General features: G+C 36.4%; 2 protein-coding genes and 1 pseudogene across 2 annotated transcripts; all 3 read left to right on the top strand.

Annotated features, from left to right (window-relative positions):
* The first annotated feature begins 246 nt into the window (after positions 1-246).
* On the top strand, positions 247-1171 carry LOC114922455 (annotated as a pseudogene).
* A 10120-nt stretch (positions 1172-11291) lies between these two features.
* LOC114922454 (olfactory receptor 14I1-like) lies at positions 11292-12224 on the top strand. Its single transcript, XM_029283829.1, has one exon. The coding sequence runs from the start codon at positions 11292-11294 to the stop codon at positions 12222-12224; it is 933 nt and encodes a 310-aa protein (XP_029139662.1).
* A 6903-nt stretch (positions 12225-19127) lies between these two features.
* LOC114922453 (olfactory receptor 14I1-like) lies at positions 19128-20048 on the top strand. The gene has a single exon (XM_029283828.1). The coding sequence runs from the start codon at positions 19128-19130 to the stop codon at positions 20046-20048; it is 921 nt and encodes a 306-aa protein (XP_029139661.1).
* The last annotated feature ends 1229 nt before the right edge of the window (positions 20049-21277 follow it).

The following is a 21277-nucleotide window of genomic DNA, read 5'->3' as shown; positions in this document are numbered from 1 at the left end:
TTAATTAAATAAGTAATTTTAAATTAGAGATTTGGGTTCTTATATTTCTTTTAGGTATTCTTAACTGTCACCAATTTATAGACAGTCTTATTAAGACTTAAAATTCTTTTATATAAAAGTACTATGAGTATTACAAATTTTTTTTTATCTTGTTCTACAATTTCATTAGAAGTGATTTTGGAAGACGTTAACTTATCTTTTATAAAATTGTTAAGAAAAAAAATCCTTTTCTTCTAGGGTTTAAGAATGAATAATGATACTTTCGAGTTTCTTCTCTGGGAATTCTCAAAGATTTGGGAGCTACAGGTTATGCATGTGGCTTTGCTACTGATACTCTATTTAATGACAGTGACATGGAATGTTCTCATCATCTCAGCTGTTGTTTGTGACCACCATCTTCACACCCCCATGTACTTCTTCCTGATGAATTTAGCCATGCAGGACATTGGTTTAGTATCAGTCATTATTCCTAAAACTCTTTTTAATTTTCTTACAAATATAAGAAGTATTTCTCATTCTGGCTGTATTGCCCAAGTAATGTTTTTGTTGTTTTTCCTGAGCTGTGATACTTCTCTCCTTACTGTCATGGCCTATGATCGATATATTGCCATCTGTAACCCTTTACATTATGAAATGATAATAAACAGGAAGGCCTGCACCAAGATCATTGCTGGTGTATGGACTGCCAGCCTTCTTAATGCTTCATTACACACTGTTTTCACTTTTATGACTCCTTTCTGCTCTAATAGTATAAACCAGTTTTTCTGTGAAATCCCATATTTACTTAAGATTGCCTGTTCTGATTTATATGTATCTGAAACTGGATATCAAATTTTCATTGCTATGCTATCAACTGGTTGTTTTGTCTTTGTCATTGTTACTTATATGCATGTCTTCTCTGCTGTTCTGAGAATTCCTTCTGTTCTAGGGAGGAAAAAGGCCTTCTCTACTTGCTTACCACATCTGTTTGTTTTCTTCATATTTTTTTTTTACTTCTTGCCTTGCTTACCTCAAACCTACAGCTGACAGTGAATCACATGCAAACTTCATAATAACAATAATGTATTCCATTATTCCATCTATGTTGAATCCATTAATCTACAGCATGAGGAACAAAGACATCAAGGTTGCTCTTTCAAGAGTTTTTGGTAAAAAAATATTGTTTTTTTAAGGAGAATATGTTGTACATCTTCTTATTTTCAAATAAGAGAAAGTAAGAGAGCTGATAAAAATAAGATGCAAATGTAAATATTTTCACAACAATTTTCCACTTTCCAATATACTATATAAAGTTCAAATGCTTTTTAAAATTTATTTATCAGATTTGACTTATCTCTGGTAAGGTTGAAGTTGTGGTGCACTGAATCATATCTGATTGTTAATGACTACAGAGACATATATGTTCAATTTTCTTGCCAGCATTTTAAGTAGTAGCTGAAAGAAGAAGTTTCCTGCAAGGACACCCAGTTGGGTAGTGCTGGACCCATGCTCATTTTTCCCCAGTTCTTTGACTTAACCACCAGATAATACTGTCAGAATACTTAGACAAAAATTTGTATCCTTTGTTTGATGCCAAAGTGTCAGAGATAATTATCACAACAGTTATTCTGCAAAAGACAGTTAACAGACAAAAAAAAAATAGAATTGTATGAAATATTGAATTTAATACAACTTTACATATTTCCAATATGGATGTAGTACAGAAAATCTATAAACAATGGATTTATTAGGAGAAAGCATTTGAAAGTAAATAATCCTGTTTGGGTATTTTACAAAAAAAAATACTGCAAATTGTGTTCAAGAATTTCATATGAGAAATGTTTATTGAGGTTTTCATTTTTTAAATATATTTTATTGATTTTTTATAATAACAATCATTAGTACTTGGTAAACAACGTGTTGTCTGGGTTCATATATTTAACAACGATCAATAATAGTTAATTTCCATGATTTCATAATCAATATACTAACTAGAAATACCTTGTCTTGATCCTCTCTTCTTCCAATAATATTCTCCTTTTACCAGCATTGAGCAAATATAGTTGTTAGTATTTTCAATACATGTAAAGTTGAATATATATTTTTTTAATATTTATATGAATAACAATAACATCCATATGTAGCATCTTTTCTGATCAGCTTATTTTACAATTGCATTTGCAAAAAATCATCTTATGTAAATCACTGTAAGTCCTGTTTTCAGAATTCTTATGTAAGCTTAATTTTCCTACAGTAATCAAAACATTTGTTATCAATTATAATTTTCTCAAAATTGATTATATTTAAATAACCAAAACATTTTGTTCATCCCATTATTTTTACATTTCCCGTATCATAAAGTGATACTATATTATTTACAAATCTCTTGCTATAAAATCCATTCATATCCAGAATTTAACTATTCTTTTAACCATATTCAAACAAGTGTTTAGTCATGTAGTACTCTATCTGGTAGGTTAAATCATCTCTCTTGAGTCTAGCTCTCACCTTCTTCTTTTGCCAGGCAGCTTTTCGAATCAGTGTGTTCAGCTTGCCAGGGGATTCTTCCTGTATTTTTATAAGTGTTGTTAAAAATGGGAAAGACAAGTTGAGTAAGACGCTTTTGAGGGGGAGTTTCACCCAATTATATTTGTTAAGAAGCTTCCACTTTCCTTCTCCCTCAATTTCTCTTTTCATCTTTTATCTCTCAAACTCTAGTGGTTCTTCTGACAGCTCTATAGTCCATTTTTTCAAATCTTTTTTTCTTATCCTCAGTTTTGTTTTGAAATCCTAAACAATAAAATGTCTTTTATATTTCTGATATTATGGCAAATTCTTGCAGATTTTTCTTTGTCTGTGTTAAACTAATTTTTCTTTGTTTGTAGCTGTAATGTATTGAGGAAAGTCTGTGAATTAAGATGCTGAGGACTGTGAAGAAACGGTTAGCTGGCCACGTGGCCAACAAGCCAGACTTTCTGTCTGCAGACTACTTATTATGCATTTAAGTGGGAGAATACTGGGTTCCTATTGGCTGCCGCCTTTAGGCTGATTTAATAAGTATGGGTGGAGTATTGGTTGTTCAGTTTCAGTTTTGACTTAAAAATAAAGAAAGTTGTTTTTCACCTACTGCCTCTTCAATGTCGCATCGAACCGAATACATAACACTGGCAATGAAGGTGGAATCATGCTGCCTCACCACGAAGAGCTGAGTCACTATGGGAATTAGGCCTAGCAGATGCTTGGTCAGAACGGCGTTCCCCCTCACTCACTCTATCCTACCAGTATGGAAACGCTGGAGGAGAGTGCTTCCATAGATCCACTCTGGAAGTTCCATGGAAATCTGTGCAGCACGAGGCATTGAGAGGCCCGCAAAAAATTCACCATGGCTAAGATCAGAAAACTCTCCAAATTCGACGTTGCTCATCCAGAGAGGTGGAACTCCTACGTCGCCAGAGTTGAAAACTACCTGCAGGTTAACCAAGTTTGAGACAACAGTCTGAAGGCTGCGACGCTGCTGTGTGTGTGCGGTCAGGTGACATTTGACATCGCCGAGAACTTGGTTGCACCAGCTCTGCTCGAGTCCTTTATGTACTCAGAATTTAAGAAGATGCTCAAAGAGCACTTTGAGCCCAAGTTATCGGTCATTGCCTGGCAGCACATTTTCAAACAGCAAGACCAATGTCCCAGCGAGTCTGCCGCCAACCTGATAGCTGCTCTTTGTCAAGCGGCCCGACCTTGCAAATTCAAAGGCCTCGAAGAAAGACTGAGGGACTGTTTAGTTTGTAGTTTGTGGAATCGGGAGCTTCAACAGAAGATATTCGCAAAAGAGACTATCTCATTCCAAGATGCATTGTGGGAGATCACGGCTGAAGAAGCAACTGGCAGAGCTGTCAACGCCCTATGGCTCTCCAAGAACCCTCCTTGCACGGAGGCCGTCCACCAAGAGGACGCCGAGAGTGTCAAAGACTCCGAATCAGACCACGATCGGTTACAGCAACCACCTGAAAGAAGGCCCCAATGACCAATTGACAAGACAGTTCCTTTTTCTCAATGTGTTGGGTGTGGAGACTGACACAAATGGCCGGAATGCCGGTTCCGCACAGCAACATGCAGGGCATGTGGCAAGCAAGGGTTGCAGGAGAGAACACTCATCAGAAGAGTTGCCTCGGAAAGGTACCGGGGTTCCCAGAAAAAACAGGGTGGGCTATTGCGCTAGCTGAAGGAGCGTGTTTAGGACAGGTGCCCATCACCCACTCAAGGAGAAGTTGCATCTCAAAGTCAAGTTGCAAGGGGTTCCTTGTGACATGAAGTTTGACACGGGGTCAGTTTTATCAATAATTTCCCAAAGGACCCTCAGCAAATTTGTAGTCATAGTGGCAAGCGAGTTAAGCTCAGGTCGTCGAACCTCATTCTAACCGATTTTCAAAACTCCCGTGTAACAGTCAAGAAGGAGGCCACACTCGGGGTGCAGTTCAGGAATTTTGAGGGTCCACTGGAAGTTGTAGTAGTTGAGGGCAACCACACTAGCCTCATTGGGCTCAATTGGTTTGATGCATTGGGAATTCAAATGACCGGGTTAAATAGCTTGCAGATGTCGATCCTTTCAGCAGTTTGTAAGGAATTTGCTGATGTTTTCAGCTCAGAGTTAGGAGAGTAGAAAGGCCCCCCAATTGCCCTCCGGTTTTACCGTACAATAGCGCCAATAAGGATAAAGCCTCGTGGGGTGCCTTTTGCCCTTAAGCAAAGAATCAATGCAGAGTTGGACAAACTGTTGCTTCAAGGCATTTTAGAGCCGATGGATAGCAATCCATGGGAAACTCCCATAGTTACACCACTTAAGGCCAACGGGGAGGTCTGCATTTGTGTCGACTATAAATGCATGCTAAATAAAACCCTCCAATAGCACTCGTATCCTGTGCCTGTGGTCAGCCACATTTTGACATCTCTACAGGGAGGTCACATTTTCACCAAATTAGATTTGGCCCAGGCCTTTCAGCAGCTGCTGGTGGACGACGCCACGGCTGAGACCCAGACCATAGTAACCCACATGGGAGCCTTCAAGGTGTGGTGGTTACAGTTCGGTGTTAGTGTAGCGCCGGGAATTTTTCGGATCGTAATGGAGCGCATGCTCCGAAACATTCCAGGTGTGTGCCTATATTTTGATGATGTCCTCATAGCCAGGGAATCAGTCAAAATCCTAACTGATAGGATTAGGGCCATCTTGCATCATTTCCATGAAGGGAGGCTGAAGCTAAAGGAGAAAAAATGTAAAATTGGGATTACTTCCACAGAGTTCTTTAGTTTTCATATAGATGCTGAAGGCATTCATCCTGCTGAATCCAAGCTCAAAGCAATTCAGTAGGCACCCAGTCCCAAGACAAAAGGAGAAGTTCAGACCTTTTTGGGACTCTTTAATTTTTATCATGCCTTCCTTCCCCACAAAGCAGCAGTGGCAGAGCCTTTACACTGGCTCTAGGACAAGAAGGCTCAGTGGAAGTGGACGAGCATCCACAAGCAAAGTTTTGCAGCAGTCAAATCACTGCTGTCATCAAATGCGGTGTTGACCGATTTTAATGAGCAGCTACTAATCAGCATTGTGTATGATGCATCCCCGTATGGGATTGGAGCTGTGTTAAGCCATCTTCAGGCTGATGGGACACAAGTTTCCATAGCCTATTATTCTACGACCCTCTCTTCAGTGGAATGCAACTATGCACAGATTGATAGAGAGGCATTGGCCATCGTGGCAGGTATAAGTAAATTCCATGTATGGCCACCATTTCATGGTCTTCACAGACCACAAGCCACTTCTGGGGCTGTTCAGTACGAACAAGGAAACACCCCAGATTATTTCTCCTAGGATGTTGAGATGGTCAATATTCTTGTCCGCTTATAGTTATTCTCTGATCCATAAACCAGGAAAAGAAATGGGCCACACAGATGGCCTTAGTAGGCTACTCCTACCGCAATTAGAGCCAGACCCGCTCCTGCTAACTGCATTCTGGCTATCCAGGATTTGCCAGAATCTCCCCTTAACGCAGGGGATGTAGCTGCTGAGACAGCTTCAAACAACACGCTGAGCCGCGTGTTAAATTGGGTGCTTGCAGGATGGCCAGAAACGTGCCCGGGGCCTAACTTTCAGAATTTTTGGAGAAGGAAGAACGAGTTATCCGCTCATAACGGTTGCATTTTGTGGGGCAGTCGGATCATAATCCCGACCTCACTGAGGGCTAGAATCCTTGAAGCGGAGTGGAGCATTGGTTGTTCAGTTTCGGTTTTGACTTAAAAATAAAGATCGTTGTTTTTCACCTACTGCCTCTTCAATGTCGCATCGAACCGAATACATAACAGTAGCCTCCATCTTTGGGTCACTTTCCTCTGGTTTTTGTTCTATTGTCTGATTTATTTGTACATTTTTTTGTCATCATTTTCTGAGAGTTTAGGTCAGGGGTAGGCAACCTTGGCTCTTTTATGACTTGTGGACTTCAACTCCCAGAATTCCTGAGCCCAGTGTATTTTCTTTCCACTATTCCCAGCTGTTCTCTATTTAGTAAGATTCACTGAGGATCAAAGGAACAAGTTGTGTTCTATTTCTGGTATCTTGCCAATTTCTGAGGCAGAGCAGCTCTAATTCTATGCTATGATTTCCCCTCTAGATGCAAATAGATTATGCAGACACTTCTATTAATTAACTGGACAGGTTTAATGTGTCATTCAATAAATGTTGTGATATGTGCCCTGGTGGCAAAGTAGTTAAACTGCAGTATTGCAGGCAAACTTTGCCCACAGCTGGGAGTTCAATCCTGATGGGGTTCCAGGTTGACTCAGCATTCCATTCTTCAGAGGTCGGTAAAAAGATGACCCCATATTGTTGAGGACAAAAATGTTTATATTATAAGCCACCCAGAGAGAGCTGTAAAGCACTATGGGGTGATAAATAAGCCTAAAAGCTATCACTATTGCTATATGAATGTAGTGTCATGTCACCTTTCCCTGCAATTGTAATGCAAGCATGTTAGTACATCTTCCCAAATAATATTAGCACTTCACATTTATAAGGACTGATTCAAACATTTATAAGGACTGATTCAAATATTACAAATTACAAAGGAATTATAAAGGAAAATATAAAATTTGAAAAAAATAATATCTAAAAGTTCATTATCCTTTTCTTCTAAACTTTGTTTAGAAGAAACTCCTTCCTTCCTCCCTTCCTTCCTTCCTTCCACTCTATCATCTCTATCTGTGTCTCTTTATTCAATTTCAATTCAATTCAAAGAGAAATACAAATACAAAAAAAAATGTATATACCAAACAATAATGTAGACACGTTCATCAAATTAATTACTTATTAAGATATAATACCCAGACAAAATAATAACAAAAAAGAAACACAAATAAGATGCAAAAATCCCTCCAAGAATTAACTTATCAAATTGATGTAAATCACCTAAACATACCTTCTAATTTAATGATATAACAAATTACACTTTTCTCATTTTTAAAATTATTATAAAATCAATGTAAAAGTGAAATTTATTCTGTCAATTTTTAGTAATTAATAAAACCTTCTTTAGAATTAATATTTTTGCAGAATATATATTGAAGGAAACTGTATTGGAAGAAAAGGACATGGCTCTAAAATTATGGGGAGACTCTCCAATCACCTGCAATATGCTGAGGGTGCTAGCCTGAAAGTTGAAAAAGCATGTGATCTACAACTTCTAGGAATGAAATTCAAGGACCACAGCAAAAATAAAATGATGATGATGATTTAATATAAAGAATAACAAACCAAAGCCAACATGAATAATCTATTTTCAAATTAACAGTGAAAATCTTGAAGTGGTAAAGAGTTGACCCAAAAAGGCAGACAGTTCAACTATACAGGTAGTCCTCATCTTGTGACCACAATTGAATCCCAAAAGTTCCATTGCTAAGCAAGGCAGTTATTAAGTGAGTTTTGCCCCATTTTGTAACCTTTTTGCCACAGTTGTTTAGCGAATCACTGCAGACATTATATGAATCATGTACTCATTAAGCAAATGTGGCTTCTCTCATTGATTTTGCTTTTCAGAAGCCAGCTGGGAAGGTTACAAATGGTGATGACATGACTCTGGGACAGTGCAGCTGTGATAAACATATGCCAGTTGCCAAGTTTTGATCACATGACCATAGGGATGCTGCAATGGTCATTGGTATGAAAAACTTTCATAACTCACTTTTTCAGTGCTATTTAATTTTGAGAGATCAATAAACAAATGGTTGTAAAGACTACCTTTACTGAAACCAGCAATGAAGGGTTTGAAAAAGATATGGATGCTGGGATGTGTCTACACCTGCAAAGATCAGAAATGTGCAGACATTCTGCTGAATTGAGAGCATGGGGAGAGTTTCAAGGAGCTTTCACAGGATGGTAGTTAGGGTAAAGAGAGAGCAAAGGAAAGGTCTCACCCAGATCTTCCATGGTGCTTGATTGAGTTTAGTAGTGCTTTTGGCTTTTAGCTGGTGCAGCTAGATGGTCGGCCATGTCTTCCGTCGATCCAAAGGATCTGCCTCAGCTCAAGGGGGAGGGCTGCCACCCTTCCACCCTCAGGTGAGGGTCCTCCTCAGCGGTGGTCGCCCCTCCAGTGTGACTTTCAATCCTTTCTAGGGTCTTTCGATGGAAAGAAACCAGACGGCGGGGGAGGGAACTCTCCCCATGTGTCCGAAGGCGACGCGATCAGGAATCAGAAGCCATTTGCAATGGGTTATTAATGTAAGTGATGTTGTGTTATTATGCTTGCTATGTTCCAAATTATTAGCAAAATAAACCTCTGAATCTTAAAGTAAGAATTATTGTTTTGTGTTGCTGTCTCTTGTCTTTAACATTGGGTTTTTCCACGACACCTGTTTTCCCAAAAATAAGCCCTACCCCCAAAATAATTCCTAGCTTGATTTTTTGGGCTGGGCCTAATATAAGCTATACACTGAAAATAAGCCCTAGTTTTCAGGCGAGGCACATACCTAAAAATCAAACTAGGGTGGGGGCAGGGGGGACCTACTTACCTTACTGGTAGGACTGCTGTGGCAGACCTCCCATGCCCCAAAACTTGTCATACCATGTGGCTCATCATGCTGGTGCTGCTGGTTGTGGCAGAAGACTGCACAGTGCTTCGGGCCATTGCTGTTCCTCATGGCAGGATGCCGTGCAGCGATTTGGGTTGTTGCTGCTCCTTGTGGCAGGACCCAAAATGCCGTGTAGCCTCCTGCCGTGACCAGCAGCAATGGATGGCCCAAAGCAACATGAGGCCTCCTGCAAATGGCCCAAAGTGCCATGCAGCCTCTTGCCGTGAGTAGCAATGGCCCAAAGCACAATGTAGCTTCCTGCAAATTGTCTGAAGCACCATGCAGCCTCCTGGTAGCCTTGTGCCACATGGCGTCTAGTTGCAAATGATGGCAAGCAGCTACTGAAGAAGTCAAGCATGACGCGAAAGGTGTCAGGGTGTGGGAGGTAGAAAATAAGAAAATAAGACCCAGTGCCTCCTTTTGAGGCAAAAAAATTATGAGACTGGGTCTTATTTTCGGGGAAACACAATATTTAGAGAAGAATCCAAATTATCTTATTTTCTAAGGAAAATTGGGCAATATGCCTCAACAAAAAATCTTTTGATTCTTCAGTAATTATACTGAAATTGAATTTCCTACCCCATAAAACCAAAATAAATGATAGAAGTAGTTGATAACATCATCCTTAATCTAAACCTAAAATATTATAAAATTGTGACAGTTTAGATTTTCATTACTTAAAAATGATAAAGTCTATTTAGTGCTCAAATATTTTTCATTAGTAAGCCTGCAAATTAGTTGTCCACCACACCCCCATTTCCCCATTATAATAATAAAGACACTTGGGCAATCATTGAAATAGTTTTTGTTTCTTTTTTTTTCCTTTGTTTTTAAATCCACCCCCCAGTACTTTATCTATACTATCAATTAAGAGTTTTTTCTTTAATCCTTGGGGAAATGGTAAGAGACGTTAGATAAAAACCTCATAGAAATTCAGCACAGTATTACTCATGACTCTAAAAAGACAATCAGAAAATAAATAAATAAATCTGCATGACTAAAAATGGATTAAGTTGGTAAGTTATTAATTTTTTTGAATTGTCCATTAATGGTTTGTTTCTTCCTTTAAATTTTCATAAGTCTTTCCTTCCCTTTCTTTTGCAATTATGATTCCAAAAAAATACAGATTATAATGTAAGTGTTAGCTGTCTACAAAGAAATGATTCATCAGTACGTTTTATTTAAGAAGAGAGAGAAAAATAAATAAACACATTATTTTTCTTTAATCATTTTGATTATGCCCTTATTTTAGTACAGAACCCAGGGTTTTTTACTTACATCCTAACGTTGTGCTACTATTTAAAATGGACTCTTTGAAAACATTTTCATTTACTTTCTAAACAAGGTGATTCCATAGAGTTCTTAATTCAGATAAAATTGTAAAATAGAATTGAAGGCTCTGATTTGAGGCCATTTTTAAAATCTCAATTTTGTATAGAACAAAGTAGAGAATACAGAATCAAAGTATTTTTCTTTCTGGATGCCATAATTCAAACACTGCAGTTTATTAAGGGCCATTTATCAAGTAAGTTTGTAATGATGGTTTTAAAAAAATGAAGCAAAAACAATCCATAGTCGCTAAAATTAATAACTGCGGCAAATCCCACATCAAAATAATCATATTTCTACAACAATTAAAGAAAAGAGTTGAGCAGAGGTGGTAATTCTGAAATGAGCAGAATTTATAAAACACTAATAAAGAACTCTAGAGTTATGCCAGTAAAAGATAAAAAAAAAAAAGCATATTGTATCTGCCAGTAACAATATGCCAGTTAAAAATAAAGTCTCTTTTTCTTTTTTTTAAAAAAAAGGGAAAGGGGGAGGAAGAGAGACTACAGTTATATCATATTGATATCTTTAAATGTACTTGGATTTAAATCCAATTTCCAGCAGTTTTTATCTGTTGGATAAGAAATATTTGTTTTCTTTAGGCTCCCAGTTTTGAACAATTATTGTTACAGAATGCCCTAAGGTTTGATATTAATGATATTAATGGTTAAAAATCTGTGAGAGTCATCACCCTGAACTTTAAGGAAGCACAATCATATAAATCTGTTGCTCAGAATATTTGAATAAATTTGGAAGGTCAGGTTTTAATCTAATATCCATGAAATGCAGTATTCCACAGATAACTCAAAATGATATTGAATGGAAATAGTTTAACATTTTTTTTTCTTTTTCTTCTAGGGATGTAATCATTAAGAATGGATAATGACACCTCTCAATTTTTTCTTTGGGAATTCTCAGAAATTTGGGAGCTACGGGTTATGCACATAGCTTTACTGCTGATATTGTATTTAATGACATTATCAGGGAACCTTCTCATCATCTCTGCTGTTGTTTGTGACTACCACCTTCACACCCCCATGTACTTCTTCCTGATGAATTTAGCCATGCAGGATGTTGGTTCCATTTCAGTCATTGTCCCCAAAGCAGTTTTTAATTCTCTCATGAATATTAGAACTATTTCTCATTTGGGATGTGCTGCCCAAGTCATGTTCTTTGCCTTTTTCTTGGCCTGTGATATTTCCCTCCTTACTGTGATGGCATACGATCGGTATATTGCCATTTGTAGTCCTTTACAATATGAAATGATAATGAATAGGAAAGCCTGCATCAAAATGATTGGCAGCGTATGGGTTGCCAGCCTTTTCAATGCTTCATTACATACCACTTTCACTTTTATTACTCCTTTCTGTTCTAATATTATCAATCAGTTCTACTGTGAAATCCCTTATTTACTTAAGATTGCCTGTCCTGGTGTATATGCACCTGAAATTGGAGTTCTAATTTTCAGTAGTACATTAACACTCGGTTGTTTTATTTTTATCCTTGTGTCTTATGTGCATGTCTTCTCTGCTGTTTTGAAAATTCCTTCGGTTCAAAGAAGGAAAAAGGCCTTCTCCACTTGTCTGCCACATCTTATTGTCTTCTCCCTATTTGTGTTTACGGCTTGCTTTGCTTACCTAAGAGACATATCTGACAATCCATCCTACCTTCAATACATAATTACAATGCTGTATTCTATTATTCCACCCATGACTAATCCATTGATTTACAGCATGAGAAACAAGGACATCAAACTTGCTCTTTCAAGGCTTATTAGTCAGAGATCATTTAACTTTAAAGAATTGTGAACTATGTACTTATTTATGTTTGCATTTGATCAGGAAGGAGAAAAATAGACATACAATATACAGTTTATACGTTTAACCATCACTCCTATTACAGGCAGCTTAAAATAATTTCTTCCTTGTTGATCTTGGTGTGTTTGATGCATTGGAGAAATTGTTGTGGGAAATTTATTGAGTGGGTAAAGTCATTGACCAGGTGACTGAGTTTTCTCTGCAGGATTTTTGCTAGTTTATATGTCAGTCTTCCTGGCAGAGACACAATTGGGCATAATGGAATGCCGTTCTTGTGTATTTTGAGGAGTCCATAGAACCTGGGTATGGAGGAGTCTTGTGGTTGCATGTGCTTTCTCTCTAGTGGTGTTAGCCATTTTGCTTTTTCCATTTTTCTTAGGTTGTCTTTTATTTTTTTTTCTCTAGCTATTTTGTCAGATCATTGTGATTATTTTGTAGGTTTTGGTTTTGTTGACATTGTTTTTGACTTTGCTGTCAGTCTGCCTTTGTCTGCCAGTAGGATGATGATGCTTTCATCGTATTTCAGTATCTTTAGTGCACTCTTCTCCTTTTGGCTGAGTGTTTCATTTTGTCTGTTGTGTTGCACATTGGGGATGATTCTTTGTCTGATGTTTTCTAGTGTTTCTTGGTCCAGGTGGCTCATTTTGAGAATGGAGTTGAGATTGGTGAGGAATTCAATGAGGTCAGCATCTTTGTGATTGAAATTGAGGCCATGTGTGAGGACAGTCTTTTTCTCATCAGATAGAGGTCTTCTGGATAGATTTCTGATCAATAGTTCTGAGTTGTCATCTTATGATTTTGAAGTGATGGTATTGAGTTTCTCTTATAGTAAGTTGCATTTTTGAGTTTGTATTTTGTTGGCATTCCTGTCGATTTTACATTCTAAGGTATTGTCCAATGGAGTTGATCAAGCAGATTTTTGTTCATCAGTGATGCACTGGTATTTTTCCAGGCAATTGTAGGATCAATTATCATGAACCAAAACATTTTGTGCCTGTTTTGGAAGAAAAACAGCTAACACCACTAGAGAGAAAGCACATGCAACCACAAGGCTCCTCCACACCCAGGTTCTATGGACTCCACAAAGTACACAAGAAATCCCTTAAGCCCAATTGTGTCTCTGCCAAGAACACTGACATACAAAGTAGCAAAAACTCTGCAGAGGAAACGCGGATACACCAAAATCAACAAGGAAGAAATTATGATCTCCTTTGACATCACTGCCCTCTTCACCTCAATTGACATTGGCTAAGCAAGCCATACATTACATACTCACTAGACACCATATCCTCAAAGATGATGCCACTACAAAACATTTCACATCTACAGAAACCATCATGAAACTTACTTCAAGGTAACTGGGAAAATCTACAAATAAATACAAGGTACCCCAATGAGATCATCCATATCAGGCCTAATAGCAGAAGCAGTCATGTAATGACTTGAATCCATAGCTCTACCCACCATCCAACCAAAATTATGGACACACTATGGACACACCTTCATCATCATCAAAAGTTTCCAAATTGAAGAAACAGACCACCTACTGAATAACATATTCCCTGGGATCAAATTCACATAAGAAGAGGAAACAGACAACAGACTCCCATTCCTTCACATTGACATAAGGAGAATAGACAACAGAGAACTGGACATCCTTATCTACCACAAACCCATGTAAACAATTCAGATCCTCAGCTTTGCAAGCCACCATCTCACAGCACACAAAGGTTACTGTGTCCAGACCCTCTTCAAAAGGGCCAGGACATACTGCAGCACCACAACATTAAGAAAAGCAAAAAAGGTGGCTTCCGGTTCCGGGTCGCGGTGGTGCGGTTGAGCAAAGGGAATCGTCCCTTTGCTGGCCAAGTTTCCTCTGTTGGTAGACCCCTGAGAGGGTTGAAAAGTTGCTCTGGAGGAGCAACCACTGTTGAGGAGGCTTCTCGGATGGCTGCAGAGGGGCGGCGGTGCCCTCTGTAGTCCGAGTATCTCCTTTGGGCCAACGGAGTAAAGATCGGTCAGTAAAATGGCCGATCATTTAGCTGCACCGACCGTAAGCCATAAGATCATCTAAGCAAACAGACCCACCGTGGAAGATTCGGTAAGACTTTTTTTACCTCTATTTTCTTTTTTCTTCCTGTGAAAAGCTTTTATTTTTGGACTCATTTCCCTTTTTCTTGAAGCGGCGTTTTAAATGGGGGAAGAAAAGCCTAAGAAAAAAGACTAAATCTATTTTTGTTTTAATTGCTGATTTTATTTTTGGCTATTTGGGAGCCCCAAGGAAATTTCTTATTGAGAGTTAACACGCTATGTATTTGGAGAGTATTGTTTGTTTTTAATTTTTATGGTGTCCGAAAAGACTGAATATTTAATTAACTTTGATGACTCTTTGGGGGACATTTTCTGCTGAAACTACGTATTGCTTTTGCTATTTTCTTCTCTTGGAATTTGTACAAAGGAAAGAGACTAAGGAACTTGGGAAGAGATGGATATTGATTGATTGCGGGTAAATATAGTCTCCCCCAAAAAGAGAATGTCTTCAAATATGATAAAAATGGAGGAAACTTGTTCAGATTCTATTTATAAGTATATTTTGGACAAAATTTTGGAAAACACGGAGATGATAATTGCCTGCAGTAAGGAGATCTCTCTGCATCGACAAAACAAAGCACAAGGTTTAAGTGAAACAGCAGTTCATATTCAAGAGACTTGTTCTCAGTCCACTGAGATGGAAGAAGCAAATGTACAGTTGGATTACCAATTGATATTGGAAAAAAGTTTTGATATTAATGGACAAATGACCTATAATAAGGAAATGGAGGAGCTTACTTCAGAAGGACAAGCTGATTTGCAGACACCATTTGACTTTCCGATAGAGGAAAAACTATTGGAAGAAGAGCAAAATTTGATTAAAGAGGAGTATATTAAAAAAATGATTTCAACTAAAGTTTATACAACTTTTAAAAAGATGGGAAATGATGTTCTGACATGAGTTATTCAGAATAGCTGTAACTCTTATATCAACCCAATAAAACGGACAATGGGAGACCTCTTGTTGCTGTGTACAGTGTGGCAGGAAAGAATGGGAGAGCTATCTGCGGAACTAGAGACTCGATTATGGAAACCTATTTGGAGTAGGAAGAAACCCAGAATAAGATATAAATATTAAATTTGAGATGATAATTATGGATGGTAAAGGTTTTATAGTGATTTAGATTGTTTTGGATTTGGATTTTGTTAAAAGGGAGACTATTATGAAATGATTTAGAATTTAATACTGAAATGTAGCAAAAATATGCTTCTTTTTTCTTTCTTTTTTTCTTTTTTCTTTTTTCTTTATTCTTTGTTCTTTTTTTGGAATGAGATGGAATTAATAATTGGAGAATTATTGAAAAAGAATAGATTTAAATAAGAGAAACTTGGGGTACGTTGGGATAGATAATGAGCTCTTCTAAATGTTTGTTGATTAATGAAATTCATATGTAGCAATATAAATGAAAATTTGTTTTAGAAATGTATTAATGAGATTATAATATATCTTAAATAAATGGAGAGTTTCAGTTTAAGTTTAAATATGTGAGAAATTATAGATTTGTATAGAATAGACACTGAGCGGTTGAAAGTTTTGATTGATTAAGAGAATTTATATTTAGATATATTAATGAATGATTTTATTCGAATCAATTTGATTTATTTATTTATTTATTAATTTAATTTATATCCTGCCCTTCTCCTTACGGACTCAGGGCGGCTAACAACCAGATAAAATGCTACTACCAAAAAACTACAAATTAAAAACATAATTAAAAACAAATATTAATAATTGGTCTAATAGTTAAAAATTACTTTAAAACCCCCATTAAAAATTTTTCCCCTAGGCCAGTCCTGCAAGTTGGAATAACCATGTCTTAAGGGCGCGGCGGAAGGAAGGGAGATCAGGGATCACCCTGATCTCTGGGGGTAGTTCATTCTATATTATATATAGATAGAGAGGGAAATTTTAAGAAATATTTATAATGCTATTGTTTTCTTTTTGTAATTGATCACCATATCTCCATGTTGGTTCTTAAGCTTCTGTTGGTGCAAAATGGAAAACTAATAAAAATTTTGGATAACGACTATCCAAAAAACATCACACACAGCACCCAAACCACAACACACCACGTGCAAAAATTAACCGTACCATATACAAAAGGGATATTGGAAATGACAGCCAGAATTCTCCAATCCCTAGAAATAGCAATAGCCCACAAATCTACAGGTACACTCCACCAGAAATTATCCAAAACCAAAGACAAAATACAGAAGGATGAAAGAAACAATGTAATCTACAAAATCAACCATAACCATTGCAATCAATTCTACATGGGACAAACATCATGCCAATTAAAAAACAGTCAAACACCATGATCCTAAATTCTTAATCTCTACCCAGACCAACACAAAACAGCCCCAGTTCAATTGGAGCAACACAAAAATCAGCCATGCTACCACCCACCATGCTTGTGAGTTCATTGAAGCTTGTCACTCCACAAGCAATTCCATCAATACACACATTGATCTACAATCATCCTACAAACCTTCAGAATCCAAATCAACTGCACAGCCAACCAGAGATAGCACTGACCCTCAACCACCCCACACAAGCCCCACCAACAGTCCATATCCCAATGACCCTGACCTAATTAACCTCCCCATCATGAGACCCATCACAAGACCCATCATAGTCTCTCACTTGACACACCCACACCTTAAACCCTTATAAACAGAAGAACACTGACACTGACACTTATAAACATAAGAACACTGACATCTCCTAAACTCTGCTGAAGATGTTACCTAGCCTGGTAACAAAATGTTCAGAAACCAACCCAGAAGGTCAGAGAATGATCTTTCACCCTTGTCCTTTTTGTCTTTCAGTTTATCAGAGAGATATTTGTGCAACCATGCTGGTTACTTTTTGGGTTCCTTGTTTTCTTTTTCAGTGGTATTGTGCTGGACTGGGCCTTTCTGATCATATTTTTCAGAGTTTGCCAAGCTTCTTGAATTGTTTTCCCCTTTAATATTTTCATACATAGAATCTTTCCTAGGCTTTCTCTGAGTTTGTTAAAATTAACTCTGTTAATATTTAAGTCACTGGGTGGATTATGTTTTATTGCAAATTTGTTCTCTCCATCCACCATTATAATAATAAAGACACTTGGGTAATGTCTTTTATTTTATTTTTAAATCCACCCAACCCCCAATAGGTTATTTATACTATGAACTGAAACTGTTCTTAAAAAAAAGTCCTTGGGGAAATGGCAAGAACAAAATAGATAAAATCTCATGAAAATACAGTACAATATAAAAATTTACTGATGGCTTTGGAAGGAGAACAAGAAAAAAGTAAAATAAAAATCTACATGAATAAAAATGGATGAAGATGGTAAGTCATGTACCTACCCTATATTTAATTGGAATTACACATTATTAGTTCCTTTCTTCATTTAAATATTCATATGTCTTCCCTTTCCTTTGCAATTAAAATTCCAACAAAATGCAGATTATAGTTATAAGTGTTGGCTGCCTAAATCATTCTTCAGTAACATTTATTTAAGGGGAGATATTAAAATAAATAACACTAAAACTTAAAACATCCTAAATTAATCAAGTACAGCAAATAATAACTTATCCCATAGTTTTCCCCTTTACCGCCACCTTTAATAATTGCACAAACAATCTTCAATTATTCAGATTAATGAGATTTTCCTGACTAAGAAGGATTACCATGGTGTCATGCAATTTAATTTCAATTTCAATTACAGTGCTTTTTTTCTTAAAAAAAAAAAAAAAAAAGTTGCCAGAACTCCGTTCTGGGCGTTCTTTGAGAAAAAAAGCCCTGTACATATATATATATAACTAATACAGGGCTGTATATATAACTAATCTAGGGCTGTCTCAGTATGTAAAATGGACTCTTTAAAAACATTTTCATTCACTTAATAAACAAGCTGACTATACAGAATTCTTAATTCAAATTACGTTGTCAAATAGAATTGAGGTTCTGATTTTAAGCCATTTTTTTCAGTCCGCATATTGTGTAGATCAAGGTGGAAATGACAAGTCATTCAAAGGCTATAACAAATGTTGTAATTCAAACCCCCAATTCATTTAGGGCCATTAATATTTATTTAAAAAATGATGGCTTAAAAAATAATGCAACAAAAACATTCTCTCCATCTACATGCAGCAAAATACATAAGTATGGCTAATCCCAACCCAACCCAAGTAAGTTATTTCTATAACAAAGGAAGGAATTTAGTAGAAATAGTAATTCTGACATTACAAAACTAAAGCGCAGAATCTCAGAGCTATTCTATAAAATCTCAAAATCTTTTCTATCTAAAATTGTGTATTATACTGGTTAAATTCATTTCAACAAATAGTGATAGTGTATTGTACTGCCTGAACTATGCTGGTTGAAGAGGAATAAACTATTTTTAAAAAGAGGAGTAACCTCAACTATTTTCACATTGACATGTTTGAATATACTTGCATTCATTTCCAACTTCCAGAAGCTTTTATTTGATTTGATGAAAGCAATCTTGTTGCTTTAGGCTCTCACATCTGATTAGGTTAGTGTTAGAAAATTGTTTTAATTAAATCAATAATTTCAAGTATCTCCAAAACTTCTAAGATTATAAAGAAAATCCATAAGAATTGGCAGTGGTTAAATATCTGTCAGAGTTATCCTGAATTTTAAGAATGTTTCAATAATTTTTTAGAATGAAGTTTTAAGGTAATCTTCACTAAAAGCTAATCCATCCTTCTGCAAATCATTCCAAACTGTACTGAATAGAAAATATTTTTAATAATGTTATGTCCTATTCTTCTAGGGTGTAATGTTTAAGAATGGATAATGATACTTCTGAGTTTCTTCTCTGGGAATTCTCAAAGATTTGGGAGCTACAGATTATGCATGTGGCTTTGCTACTGATATTCTATTTAATGACTGTAACATGGAATCTTCTCATCATCTCAGCTGTTGTTTGTGACCACCATCTTCACACCCCCATGTACTTCTTCCTGATGAATTTAGCCATGCAAGACATTGGTTCAGTATCAGTCATTATTCCTAAAACTCTTTTTAATTTTCTTACAAATAGAATAGTTATTTCTCATTCTGGCTGTATTGCCCAAGTAATGTTTTTGTTGTTTTTCCTGAGCTGTGATACTTCTCTCCTTACTGTCATGGCCTATGATCGATATATTGCCATCTGTAACCCTTTACATTATGAAATGATAATGAACAGGAAGGCCTGCACCAAGATCATTGCTGGTGTATGGACTGCCAGCTTTCTTAATGCTTCATTATACACTGTTTTCACTTTTATGACTCCTTTCTGCTCTAATAGTGTAAACCAATTTTTCTGTGAAGTTCCATATTTACTTAAGATTGCCTGTTCTCAATTATATGTATCTGAAGGATTTCAAATTTTCAGTGCTATGTTAGCCACTGGTTGTTTTGCCTTTGTCATTGTGAGTTATGCACATGTCTTCTCAGCAGTTCTGAGAATTCCTTCTGTTCTAGGAAGAAAAAAGGCCTTCTCTACTTGCTTACCACATCTGGTTGTTTTCTTCATATTTTTCTTTACTTCTTGCCTTGCTTACTTCAGACCTATAGCTGACAATGCATCACATCCAAACTTCATAATAACAATAATGTATTCCATTATTCCATCTATGTTGAATCCATTAATCTACAGCATGAGGAACAAAGACATCAAAGTTGCTCTTTCGAGACTTTTTTGTAAAAAAAAATATTGTTTTTAAGGAGAATACGTTGTACATCTTATTTTCAAATAAGAGAACGTAAGAGAGCTGATACAAAGAAGATGCAAATGTAAATATTTTCACAACAATTTTCCACTTTCCAATATATTATATAAAGTTCAAAGGGTTTTTAAAATTCATTTATGAGATTTGACTTATCTCTCTTAAGGTTGAAATTGTGATGCACTGAATCATCTCTGACTGTTAATGACTACAGAGACATACATGTTCAATTTTCTTGTCAGCATTTTAAGTAGTATCTGAGAGAGGACATTTCCTGCAAGGACACCCAGTTGGGTAGTGCTGGACCCATGCTCAATTTTTTTCCAGTTCTTTGACTTAACCACCAGATAATACTGGTTGTCTCTGTCAGAATACTTCGACAAAAGTTTGTATCCTTTGTTTGATGCCAAAGTGTCAGAGGTAATTATCACAACAGTTATTCTGCAAAAGACAGTTAACAGACAAAAAAATAGAATTGCATGAAATATTGAATTGAATGGAACTTTACATATTTCCAATATGGATGCAGTACAGAAAATCTATAAACAATGTATTTATTAGAAAAAAGCATTTGAAAGTAAATAATCCTGTTTGCGTATTTTACAAAAAAAATGCAAATTGTGTTCAAGAATTCCATATGAGAAATGTTTTAAAATTTCTGTGAATATAGATGTGAAATTTCTAATAAATCTTAAATGAGAAACATAATACACATGAGCTGTTCACCATCCCTCTTTATTGAGGTTTTCATTTTTTATATGTTAAAATATGTATTCATTTATATGCTCCCTCAGTTCCACAGTAAGTCTAGGAAGCATGCATAGTAAGGTCAAAGCAAAACAATAGGGATTGTATTGTATGTCTGTCTATATCAGTTACAAAGAAAGAAGTTTATTTATAAAGACATCTACTTTTTAAAGCATCAAATAAACATGGATAATCCAATCTTTATGCAGAAAGTTCATTTATTAAAAGTTACTGTTTAAAAAAGGGAGGCAAATAAAAGTGGCTTGAATAGGATCTAAGTAGTTTACGTTTCTACAGTATTTATTTCTACATTACTTACTTCTTCAAGAAAACATGGTTAAGGTACTTGTTTACTACTTGCTTGCATATTAAAACCTATAGTTGACAGTTCATCACATTCAGACTTCATAACATCAATAACATATTCCAATATTCTACCTATGTTGAATCCATTATTTTACAGCATGAGAAATAAAGAT

The sequence above is a fragment of the Protobothrops mucrosquamatus genome, unplaced genomic scaffold (assembly GCF_001527695.2).
Source record: "Protobothrops mucrosquamatus isolate PMUCROS unplaced genomic scaffold, P.Mucros_1.0 scaffold247, whole genome shotgun sequence".
In the NCBI taxonomy this organism is placed as follows: domain Eukaryota; kingdom Metazoa; phylum Chordata; class Lepidosauria; order Squamata; family Viperidae; genus Protobothrops; species Protobothrops mucrosquamatus.
The sequence above is the reverse complement of the archived record's forward strand: the minus strand, read 5'-3'. Positions and strand labels throughout refer to the sequence as shown.